General features: G+C 38.1%; 1 protein-coding gene across 1 annotated transcript in view; it reads left to right on the top strand.

Annotated features, from left to right (window-relative positions):
* LOC128132888 (uncharacterized) overlaps positions 1–8,244 on the top strand; it is an 80,345-nt gene extending 72,101 nt beyond the window's left edge. Inside the window, exons 2-6 of the mRNA XM_052769888.1 lie at positions 6,190–6,327; positions 6,564–6,737; positions 6,839–7,050; positions 7,692–7,896; positions 8,014–8,244. Coding sequence (XP_052625848.1) covers positions 6,190–6,327; positions 6,564–6,737; positions 6,839–7,050; positions 7,692–7,896; positions 8,014–8,244 — 960 coding nt within the window. The remainder of the gene's footprint in view (positions 1–6,189; positions 6,328–6,563; positions 6,738–6,838; positions 7,051–7,691; positions 7,897–8,013) is intronic.
* Positions 8,245–13,237: the final 4,993 nt, after the last annotated feature.

Here is a 13,237-nt window from a genome sequence, read left to right as displayed (position 1 = left end):
ATCAACCAAAATGGGAAAATTTTCACAGAATTACAACCTAACCAAGACCTAACATGCCTATGATTTAGAAAGATAGGGAATTAGGCCAGAGTTTTACATAACTTGGTGCCGAGAACTACCCTCCGAAGAGCTGCATTGTGAACCAGAGCCCTATCGGCGCCGAGAACTACCAGAGTGAGTTCTTGATCCCGACATGAGACGTTCTATATCCCTCATGTGCCTATCAGCTCTTGCTTGTTGAGCTCGAAGTTCTCTGACTTCAGTTGGGTTTCAGTGAGTTCCCTCCGAAGAGCTGCATTGTGAACCAGAGCCCTTTCGTGAGCAGACTCTAGCTGACGAATGCGGACAGTGTTGACACCCGAGTTGGCATCAATTTCCATGACTCGATCGATGGCTGCTCGACCCTGTTCAACATTACGAGCTACTCTATGGACCATGACGGGTAGAGCTCGATCAGCAGAGCCACCTTCGCTGAGGTTGTAAAAGCTTCGGTCCCCAAAGTAAGGTAAGGATTGACCCTGCTCGTCACTCCAGTGATTCAGGTTGGTTGCCCACAAGGGTGTGGGTCCTTGAAATGCTGGACAGGGGTTTGGGTGTTTCTCAGCTGGAAATAGGTTGTTGACCTCTGGCTCTGAGTCAGAACCATCAGAAAAACCTTCAGCTTCATGATCATCCAAAGGAATTGGGTGATCATATTCTGGTTCATCTTCCAGCCATCCTGCATTGCTGTGGTTGGGATAGTACGAGTCTCTGGGAAGGTGGAATCCAGCCATTAAATCTATGCGAGAAGAGAGGTATAAGAATCTAGTACATAAGTAACTTATAGTGATGCAAAATACTCCTATAGTATTTTAAGTTTAGGTTCTATTGTTCTCATTGTAGTATTGTGGGTAAGTTTTTAGACTTGTTGCAACCTCACAACCACACTTAGGCACATGCTAGTCAACCCTCGGATAATATAGTTGATCAGGCTATATCTTGCCAGTTTTGACTATATGTCTCTAAGTCTACTTGTGTTGCCCAACAATCGTAATACTTTTGTATTATCTTAGTGACACTGATTTTAGTATGAAAGCAGGCACGTATACTTAATTAAATATTTTAATATTTAACGTATAAACTCTTGGTCAGAGTATTTTAATCCCATTGTATTTATAGTTAGTATATCTTTTATGGGTTGATATACTCAATTCACTATAAACAAGGCTCTGATACCAATCTGTCGCACCCCAAAACCATGAACGGCGGAAACCTTCTGTGGCGGAGGACATCATGTACAATATCACAACAATGAATAATAGTAAACAAGCAACAACATCATCCATTGCATTAATAATATAATTTCATACATGTGTGTTCTGTCATGTTATATAGACACCAAAATATACATATCAAAATAAAAGATGAGTCTTGAACGAACTCCATCTTCTCAAAACCTGGCACCTATGCCTGCCTATTGGTTACCTGAGAATACAAGTTATTTTGAATGCGAGTATCAGCTTAAAGCTGGTGAGATCATAAGTATATTAATGTCTATGTTTGTATGAAAGCATTTGTAAGATGCATTGTACAATGTTTAGTAAAATGTCTTGTAATATGTTTTGTAAAATGTTTGAACTCTCCTAGAAAACCCTACATTTCCTACTAATGGTAGCCTTCTACCAAGGCTCCTAGTGTCTGTGTGTGTGTCTCTTGTAAGAGTGTGTATTTTCCCAATTCCGACTATTATTAACCAAAAATAGAGTTTTTACATTACCGTGCATCGTGTGAATATTCACGAAGTGAATGTAATGGGAAAATATCATAGTATTGTACTATTTGTAATAAGTGACTACTGCTGTACTAACTACTTTAAAAACAAAAGGCATTTAAAGTAACATGTGATCGACCTGTATCCTGCTACTGACTCTAGTAAAACGACGATGTAAGACGCCGTAAGAAATGACATTTGGCACCCGTAGACTTGCAAGTACCACTTTGCGAGCAGCAAGGTGTAAGATAGTCAATCCATTATAGATCTATACGCAAACTCATATGCTCCCCAATAAAGGAGATTCAGGATACAAAAATGGTCATGGCAGGAAGTACCATGACCCGTTTAATGGTTCACATAACTACATGAATGTACATGTAATGAATGTGCTAACTGTAAACTATACTCTTTCTCTGTCTGGCTTGTATGTACTGTAATGTTCTGCGTGTGCTAGCTATAATGTGTGTTCTCTCTCTATCTAGCATGTATAGTAATGTACTGTAATGTTCAGTGTGTGCTAGTTGTAATGTGCGTTCTCTCTCGATCTAGCATGTATAGTAATGTACTGTGTGTACTACTCGTATTGAGTCGTGAATGAACTGACTCATTGTATGTTTCATTGTTCTAGTAATTGTATTAGTATCTTCCTGTGCTAACCCTATGGTAGCTTACTAGTAATGTATGATCATGTTTGTGAAACCCTTGCTACCCAAAGGTATGGAACTGGTTGAAAGAACTTTTATGTCTATATATGTATACATAATATATAACTAATGGATAGACGAACTTCGGACGAATAGCCGATGCCCTACAGCCACATACCAACGAGGAAAAGGAGATAAAGCGATATAGTCTTCCTAAGCCCTTCACACATTACTTATATAACTATACATACATAGGCATGCATTTGATAATAAATATAAAAGAGTTTAAGTAAAAGTATTTAATAAGTAAAAGAGTTTGTAAAACAGTTTGAAGCAAAACAGTTTGAACAGTAAGCAAATTATTGGTTTGGTAGTTATTAATCACATATGATTGATATAGTAAATATAAGTATTTAACTTGTATTCCGCCCATAAAAGCATTTAAAAACATTTAAACTATTGATTAAGGGGTATGAACTCACCTGTAGATGGTGGTTTGGATGAACTGAATGATGTAGGATAGCTAGGTGTCAAGGGAAGACTTGAACACACACGCGGATCCTATTTAACATATATGATACATATATGAATATAATTAGTGTTTAAAAAACAATTTATTGAACAGGGACCACCTTAGGGACTAGTAAACACTTATATTGAAGTGTTACAACCATATACGATTATATATAAGGGGTATATGGCCATACAAGGGAGTGTATGGTCAAAACACACACTTTTTGTGTGTGTGCGGCCAGTGTGTGCGGCCACACTTGGTGTGTGCGGTTGGGTGTGCGGCCATACATGGTGTGTGTGTCCGTACACCTAGTGTTCTTGGTGTTCTTGGCTAAAGATGCTACCTTTTATGAAGATCCTCAAGCAGATTTGGATGATACTTGAGAGGATTTCGGGTCCTAGCTTTGTAGAAGTGTAGAAAGTGTTCCAAATGGCTAAGTGTTCTATATATAGGGAGAGTGTGCGGTTGGGATGGGTATGTGGCCGCAGACACCTTGTGTTGGTGTGATTAGCTCAAATGCAAGGTGATACACCCACAATACTTATCCCATGACTCCTACCCTGCTTATACTAGGCTTTAAACACTCTATTTGTCTCCAAACAGTGCTAGAAAATAGTAAGAAAACGAGTTTAAATTTGATAAGAAATGAAGAATGTAAGCTAGAAATTTTGGGTTGTCACACTTTCACATCTCAAGAGAGCTTCACAGCCCCAGACCTTGATTTGTACGAGTAAGGGTGCCTTCCTTATCCACATCTCATGAGGTGTTTTGGCAACCTTCTTAGTGGGAAAAAGATTTAGGATACGGGCAACTGGTTCCAAAGTATAACCCCATAAACTAATTAGAAGATAAGCTCAACTTATCATAGAGCGAACCATATCAAGTCAGGTTTGATTACACTACTCAACCATACCATTAAGTTGTGGTGTTTTGGGAGGAGTCAATTGTGAAAAAATTCCACATTCCTTGAGATAGTCATGGAACACGATACTAAGGTACTCTCCACCTCTGTCAGATTGAAGCATCTTTATATTCCTACCAAATTGATTCTCGAACTCATGCCTAAAATCTTTGAACTTTTCGAAATTTCCTGATTTATGTTTGATTAAGTAGATATACCCATATCTGCTATAATTATCTATAAATTTCACGAAGTATCGATTTGCATCCCTTGTAGCATATTTGAAGGGCCCACACACATTTGTATGGATAAGGTCCAACAATCCTTCACCTCTTTGACATTTTCTAGTGAATGATGATTTTGTCATCTTGCTAAAAAAGAAGACTTGCTTTCATTATCTGACCTTAAGTCAAATGTTCCCAACACTCAATCCCTTTGGAGTTGGGCGATGTGTATCTTGTTAGTGTGCCAAAGACGAAAATACCACAAGCATGCTTTGTCTACACCATTAAACAAATCAATATGAAATACATTATTGCCTAAGCTATCAACACAAATCATAATTTCATACACGCCATTACAAGGTAAAGCTTTAAACATAAAACACATTTTTATAAGCTAAAATCAAACCATTCATATCATCAAAAGAATATCATAAACCTTGTTTGAACAATGCATGCAAATAAATAATGTTTCATGTCATTTCTGACAAATAACATCAATTAATCAAATCTATCCTAACATCATCATCGAGCACTAGACTATAAGTTCCAATCTTGGTAAGATGTGAATATTGCCTATTCCCCATGACCCGGTTTATTATTCCATGGTCCACCTCCTCACTTTCTCTTAACCCCTGCAAATCAATACAAATGTGGAAACCACATCATGTGTCAAGTACCCAAGAATGAGTAAGTTGTGAGGTATTTAATTGAATTGTGTACGTACCTGCCACATATGGTTTCCCCTTGCAAACTTTGACTTCGACCCACTACCAGATACTCCCGCACGGGCCTTTCTCTTCTAATTTGATTGAGGATTTACTTTCCTCTTCTTTCCTATATTTTTCCCAATGGCTAGGATAGGAGCACTTGTCGCATAAGGGACCTAATTTTTCTTCATCCCCGATTCAAATGTCTGCAACAAGTTGTGGAGTTGGGTTAATATTGGGGCTTATTATGTTGTGTCTTGGGCTTTTTGTATTATATCCGGATTGGGCCTGTCCATCCGTGTTTTCTCATAGGGTTAGACTATATATATGCATGCATGTGTGCATTATATTTTAACAACTTTTATTACGTTTGATAATTGTAACCCTAAAACACCTCTATAGTCGAAGTTCTTAGTCGAGCTCTTCTGAGGTGTTGAAGCATTAATCATTCAACATATTCAATCCATATTCGTGTTTATTTTTACGTTCTTATTCGTTTGCATGCATCCAATCAATCGATCCTAAAAGAACTACTTTCTAACAATTGGTATCAGAGCGGGAGACTGTGTGATCAATACACATTCCTTCTGTATTCAGAATTCGTTAGGGTTTCTGCTTTTATCGTATAAATAAGAAGTCGTCTTCTTTGTTTCGACGGAAACTAAGTTTTACATCAAACCCTAATCTCAAGTATACAAGTTTGATTATAGAAGCTCACCATGTCTCACAATGATTCGCAAACAAACCCAATCAACATCTCAAACAACATTGGATCCACTACAATAATACCCATACTCTACACTCAGGACTATGAAATGTGGGCACATCACTTTGAAGACTACGTGGTTGGATCTGAGGATAATGGCAATCTCATCTGGGAAGCCATCACACTCGGACCGTTTGTTCATTCTGGAACGAACACAACAGTTAAGACTCAAACTGAATATAACAAGTTGATTGCTGATGAACAGAAGATGCCACAGGATGAAAAAGACAAGCTTCTATGTAACGTTAAGCCCATGACAATGATAAGATTCGCCTTGCAATCTGACATGTTTCGGTTAGTAAGTTCGTGCAAGACGGAAAAAGAAATATGGGATAGGTTGAAAGAACTCTATTCGACCGATGAAGATCTTGAACACTCTATTCAAACATTGCTACTGTCAGAATTTGGAGTTTTCGAACATAAACCGGAGGAGAAGCTAGTACAGACTTTTGATTGGTTCAATCATCTCTTAAGTAAGATGATAAAACATGGAATAGAGAGGAAGTTGATTGAGCATAAAGTAACTTTCATGAACGGACTCAGACCAGAATGGATGGCCGTGGTTTCTAGTGTAAAAGCACATGAACAGTTTAAGTCTTACTCGATAGTGAAACTTGTAGGAATACTTAAGTCCCATGAAAGTGTCGTAACCAAAGAAGCAAAAGTGGTTTCTGGTGTAGGATCGTTGGCTCTTGTCTCAACAAAAAGGCATTTCAGAAGAAGAAGAAGAGTCTGATTTGTCTGAGTGTGAACTTACAAGTGAGGAGTATGCTATTATGGTCACCAATCCAAAGAAGTTTGCAAGAAGAAAATTTCCGGTCAGTAAGAACCGAAACTGGCAGGGAAGTTACAGCTCTGAAAAGGTGTTGAAGCATTAATCATTCAACATATTCAAGCCAAATTCGTGTTTATTTTTACGTTCTTATTCGTTTGCATGCATAGAATCAATCGATCCTGAAAGAACTACGTTCTAACAATTGGTATCAGAGCAAACTTGAACATAAATTTGAACTATCATTAGATGTTCGCCTTCTTTCTTTTGAACTATCATTAGATGTTCGCCTTCTTTCTTTCAAAGAGTGAAAAGGTGAAGGATGAAGCGAAGATCTCTTCTCAAAAGGATGAAGACGGGAAGGAGAGCAAACTTACAGGAGACTCTCGATATGACTGCAATTACTGTCACGGAAAGAACCGCTTTGCCAAGGATTGCATGCTGAGAAAAGAGATGGTGAAGATGATGAGGCGTACTACATGCGCAAGCTGGAAGAAATCAAGAAAAAGAAGACAACTAACAATTCAAAAGGTACTATGGATGCTTCGATTGTGCAGGAAAATGCAGATGATGACGTGTTCGGTGGCGTAGAAGTTTGGTCAACCGACTCTGAAGATGAAGAGGTAAGAAATCCCACTCATGGAAAGGATTATGTGGCAAAGGAAGAAGGTTCAGCTGGCAAATGCTTGATCTTCTTGGCAAGTCCATCAACCGAAAGTGCAAGTGAGGAACCGAATATGACTGAAACAAATGTTTTCCAGCAAAGCCAGTAAGTGAGCAGATTAACGACTGCGATCGGTTGATCAAAAAGGTACAATCCATCCTTGAATCACTTAAAGTTCCATTGAAAAATTATGAAGAAGAATTAAATGAATTAAAATTTAAATTTTCTAACTTAAGTGGTAGTCTCATGCAAACTCGCTTAGCGAATTCTAACCTAACCGACCAACTCAGCAGGGTGTCTTCAAAGAGAAAGGAGAGAAGGATGTGGATTGAGTTGAAGGAGGCGGAGTAAATTAGAGCTAGGGATGAATGTTTTTATTTGCAAAAAGACAATTTGAAGTTTTTAAAACAAAGAGATGTTTTTTGTTTAATTGCTAAGCGTTTATATACAAATATTGCTCAGTTACATTTATGTTGTGAGATAGGAAAGAATATTCACAAAATGATTTTGCCCTTTCTTGAATTTAAGGAAGACAAGATCATAGCAGAATGTGAATCAGAAGTGTCATTAGATGAAACATCCGTGTCTTACAAAATTGGACTGGACAAAATAGAAACCTTCATTGATTCTAAGGAACATAAGTGTATGCTAAAAGATATTTTAGATGAAAATGATAAATTGAGAATAAAGTCAGACACTTTAAAATCATTTGACATGTCCAATGCCAAATTGACCTCTGAAAATAGAATGAACCTAGATACGACATCTGAATTTGATGAAGAAAGCGAGATGAGTGAAATCTCGGTAGAAGATGTTCTTGATTACTCTGAGTTTGTAAAAAGCGAGACTGAGAATGAGAAACCCCTCATTTCAGAAAATTCGGTTGAATTTGTTCACATGTCAAAAGACAAGCCACAAAAACTCAAGGAAAAGGCTATGGTTTATCAAAAGGTTTAAACTGTGCCGAATCAGGTATATGCAGCTAAAGGAGTCACTTCTAGACAAACAGCAGAACTAAGAGTCTTGGTGGAAAAAGACAATGCAGAAGGGTGCGAAGATTTCTTCTAGTCTGCCCCTATTGACAACGCAGATGAAACTGAAGGCTTGTCTGAGCAAACTTCATGGAGGGTTAAAGGAAGATACGTCGTTGAACCCATCAACAAACCCTCAAGCTTCGACAAACCAAGCACAAGTGGAACTAAAGAGATTCTTGAAGAACCAAAGAAAGAACCGAAAGCTATAAACAAAAACAACCGAAACTCAAAGAGAGAAGCGAAAGGCCAGCTTCAATATACATAAATCATAGAAGGAACTAGCTAAACATAAACGCTTAAGAAATCAAAGATATGCAAAGAATCTGAATAAGAGAAAGAGTTACTGGCATTCCCAAAATCGCAACTATGTTCCTCTTAAGAAGGTCTCAACGGACAAAGGAAAGGAAAAAGTAAAGGAAATTTTCAGCCCAAGTTCTTACTATTCCAAGTTTAAGAACCAAAAGTCAGGTTTTGGTCCAAACATCGCTCAGAACCAAAAGTCCACTTTCGGCCCGCAGACCAGTTTCGGTCCTAAGTCCACTTTTGGTCCCCCAACTAGTTCTAAACCCAACTTCTGTACCCGGTCAAGTTTTGGTTCCACCAAGTCCCAATGCAAAGCATTTTCTAGGGAAGACATCAAAGTAAAAGGAAAGATAACATCAGTTCCTAAACTTCAAAATGAGAAATCATCAACTAACCCTAGGATACAAATGCAATCTAACAAGTAAAGCAATACACTAAAATTTAAACAAGATCATACTAAATTCAAGGTGTATACCATTAAAAGGAAAGATCAAACCACTTTGATAAAAAGAACATATTTGGTTGATATTTCTACTACAATTCCTTTTCCTCTGAAAAACTCACCAGGACCCAAGAGACTTTGGGTTCCTAAATCTACTTAAATTTGCAGGTAATCAGTGACGAACAGTTCGATGATGAATGGTATATCGACAGTGGTTGCTCACGTCACATGACGGGGAGGAAGGAATAGCTGAGGGAGTTTCGGTCCCTGAAAGATGGTGGGCCTGTCAAGTATGGAAATAATTCCTATGGTAAAATCAAGGGATATGGCATGATAAGAAATGGAGAATTCTCGATTCGAAAAGTGGCTTTTGTAGAAGGATTACAACATAACCTCATCAGTTTATCTCAACTAGTCGTAGGAACAGGTCTAAAAGTGTCATTTGATGATGAAGGATCTGAAATAATTGAAAAACAATCCAAGAAGGTTCTCTTGAAATCAGAGCGAAAGGGAGAGATGTATCCATTAAATCTCAAACCGATACGGGGTAAACGACCAATATGTTTGCTATCAAAGGCAAATACAGATGAAAGCTAGTTATGGAATCGAAGATTATCACACCTTAATTTCAAAGACATTAATAAATTGGTGCTTAGTGATCATGTTCAAGGACTCCCTCCTCTCAAGTTCGACAAGGAACATCTGTGTGCAACCTGTGAGATGGGTAAACAAAGCAGAAAGAGCCATCCTACAAGGATCAATACAAAGATTGTTGAAGCTCTTGAACTATTGCACATTGACTTGTGTGGACCTTCGTCCTTAGAAAGCATCGGTGGTAGTAAGTACATACTTGTCATAGTAGATGATTTTTCTCATTTCACCTGGGTTTTCTTTCTTAAACAAAAATCTGAAACAACTCCCAAGTTGAAGACATTTATTAAGCAGGTGGAAGTGCAACTGAAAAAGACTGTGAGAAATGTCCGGAGTGACAATGGGTTGGAGTTCAAGAATAACGACTTTGAGGAGTTTCTAGCTGATAAGGGGATCACTCACAACTTTTCATCCCCGTATACACCACAACAGAATGGTATCATTGAAAGGCGAAACCGCTCCTTATGTGAGGCCGCAAGAACCATGCTTTGTTTTGCTTCACTTCCTTTATACTTCTGGGCTGATGCTGTTGCAACTGCATGTTATACTCAAAACCGATCCTTTCTTAATAAACAATTCTCAATCACTCCTTATGTGATTTTAAATAATCAAAATCCCGATGTCAAATTCTTCCATGTGTTCGGTTCAAGGTGTTTCATCCTCAACTCCAAGGAGAACCGAAACAAATTTGATGTTAAAGCAGATGAGGGCTTATTTCTTGGTTATTCACTCTCCTCAAAAGCTTACAGAGTTTTGAATAAACAATCTAAAAGGATTGAAGAAACATATTATGTCACCTATGATGACAATTACATAAAGAAAGTTCGAAGGAACGAAAGTCACTTAGGGGAAATTTTTCCTACATCAGGACAAGTCTCGGTTCCTATATCCAACTTGTTCAAGGAATACATTCGGTTATAAAATGAACCGGAGAAAGCGGCACACTCAAAGGCAAAAGTAGCAGATAACAAAATTGATAATCTCCAAAAGATTATTGATGATGCGGTAAAGGAAATGACAAGTGACATTCCCAAATCTACAGGTGATCAATCCTCTACTGACTCTCAAATCAACGACTCAACATTCATGGGGGAGAATTCATCTGCACCAAGTGCAAACAAGGTATCTTCCGAGGGGGAGAATTCTATACCGTCCCCATCTAATAAAGGGACATTTGAGGGGGAGAATCCAACTCTCTCAGAGGAAGCAAACTTCGATGCTACCACTAGTTTCACTTCGCCAGTCGAGGGGGAGAAAGATCAGGCAACCGACGAAGGCGAGAGTGATCAATCAGAATTTAAAGAAGAAGTGAATGTTGAATTGGATCCGACATATGACCCAAATTATCCTCCATTAGCGAAATGGACCAAGGATCATCCTAAAGAGCAAATTATTGGTGAATATTCTGAGAACGTTCTTACTCGTTCTCAGATAAAAGCGAAACACACTGCATTATTCTCGAAAGTTGAGTTATGTATGTTTAACTCGTTCATCTCCAAAATCGAACCGAAAACAATAAATGTTGCACTTGATCATTCTGATTAGGTTCAAGAAATGCAAGATGAACTCCATGAGTTCGAACGTAACCGAGTTTGGAGATTAATTCCCATACCAAAGGATGCTTCTGTAGTTGGCTTGAAATGGATCTTTAGAAACAAATTGGACAAAGAAGGGAACGTTATTCGAAACAAGGCTCGGTTGGTGGTAAAAGGATATTGCCAAGAGGAAGGGATCGATTATGAGGAAACTTTCACTCCCGTGGCAAGGTTGAAATCAGTTAGAATCTTCCTAGCATACGCTGCCCATAAAAACTTTCAAGTCTTCCAAATGGACGTCAAATGTGCTTTCTTAAATGGAGAACTAGAAGAAACAGTGTATGTTGAACAACCTCCCAGATTCATGAACGAGAAATATCCTGATCATTGCTATGTGTTGGATAAAGCAGTTTATGGTTTAAAGCAAGCACCGTGAACTTGGTATGAAACCCTAACTCGTTTTCTTAAAATGTCAAAATTTAAGCAAGGTTCGGTTTACCCTACCTTCTTTCGAAAGAAAGAAGGCGAACATCTAATGATAGTTCAAATTTATGTTGATGATATCATCTTTGGCTCTACGAATCCTAGCTTAATAGCTGAATTCAGAAAGTTAATGGAGACTAAATTTGAAATGAGCGCACTGGGTCCAGTTAATTTTTTCCTTGGTTTAAATATTAGAAAGGGTCCAGAAGGCATCTTTATCAACCAGGAGGCATACACAAAGAGTCTGTTAACTAAATTTGGCATGACAGGTGACTCTAAAGTAAAGGTTCCTATAGCATTTGGTACTAAGTTAACACTGTCTCTGGAGAAACCTGCTGTTGACATTACGCTTTATCGATAAATGATAGGGTCCCTAGTGTATCTAACAGCTAGTAGACCAGGCATTATGTTTTCTGTTTGCTATTGTGCTAGGTTTCAAGCTAATCCAAGAGAGCCTCACATGGTGGCTATAAAGAACATCATCCGTTATCTAAAGCGAACTTCATCTCTCGATCTATGGTATCCTGCCAAATCAGGATTCTTCATTCAAGCTTTTTCTGATGCTGATCTTGGAGGGTGTGGACTAGACCAAAAGAGCACTACAGGTGGATGCCAATTTCTTGACGAAAAACTTGTTAGCTGGCAGTCTAGAAAGCAAACCTATGTGTCACTTTCTACAGCAGAAGCCGAATACATAGTTGCAGCTTCTTCTACTTCTCAAGTTATATGGATTCAAAGTCAACTAAGAGATTACGGACTGAACATGAAGAAGATTCCTATATATTGTGATTCAGAAAGTGCAATAAGAATTTGTCACAATCCAGTGCAACATTCCAAAACTAAGCATATTGCACTTAGATATCATTTTATCAAGGATCATGTCGAAGAAGGGAACGTGGGAGTACATTTTGTTCGATCTACTGATCAACTGGCCGACATATTCACTAAGGCATTACCTGAAGCACTATGTAACAAAATCTTACAAGGCTTGGGTATGATGGAAGCAGATTCGGTACCGGACACTCAAATCTCTCAGTAAAATTAGACAAGCGAAATGGAGCGATCGTTCGGTCTATTTCGACTCCTTGACTTTTGGGAACCGATATGAACCGAACGCTCGGTCTATTTCGGCTATAAATTTTTTGGGAACCGAAATGAACCGAATGCTCGGTCTATTTCGGCTTTGAAATTTTTAAGAACCGAAATGAACCGAAGGCTCGGTCTATTTCGCTTCATTCAATTGAGATAAGGTTTCGGTTGTATGCTGTGTAAATTTCTTCTCTTCTCTTAAATATGGTCAATGCTTATCTGCTTTTTGTTTTTATTTTTTTTTCAGAAAACTTTAAAAATCCAAAAATATTTTCTATTTCCATTTTTATTTTTTTATTTTTTTTTATTTTTTAAGAAAATTCAATCCTTTAAAATATTTTACGTTTTGCTTGTTCTGTTTGTGTGGTGTGTTTGTTTGTTCTTACTTCTATTTAGGTCCCAAGGGTACAAGAACCACAGAATTTGGAGTTATGACAGGTACAATCATTTCTGTACGAACTAGTTAAGGGTCCCTAGAAGCATGGTGTTGCATGTTGACCAAAGCCTCTACAACTTTGAGCAGGCCTTGTTGATTCGATCTATACCTATCGTTTCTTTCCCATAAGGCTGTTAAAATTAACTCGGTGTAGAGCTACCTTACTCTTCTCATATGAGTTAAGAGTTTTTCTGCTTGGTCCTGTTTTTCTTTAGCAGAAGGTACTTTCGGTTCTTTCACCACCTCCTTTATATTCTCCATCTACTTTCGGCTCATGAATGTAACCCTTGAGACTCTCAGTTCTTATCACTGAGGTTTA

Source organism: Lactuca sativa, chromosome 3, assembly GCF_002870075.4.
Source record: "Lactuca sativa cultivar Salinas chromosome 3, Lsat_Salinas_v11, whole genome shotgun sequence".
Lineage (NCBI taxonomy): Eukaryota > Viridiplantae > Streptophyta > Magnoliopsida > Asterales > Asteraceae > Lactuca > Lactuca sativa.
The sequence above is the reverse complement of the archived record's forward strand: the minus strand, read 5'-3'. Positions and strand labels throughout refer to the sequence as shown.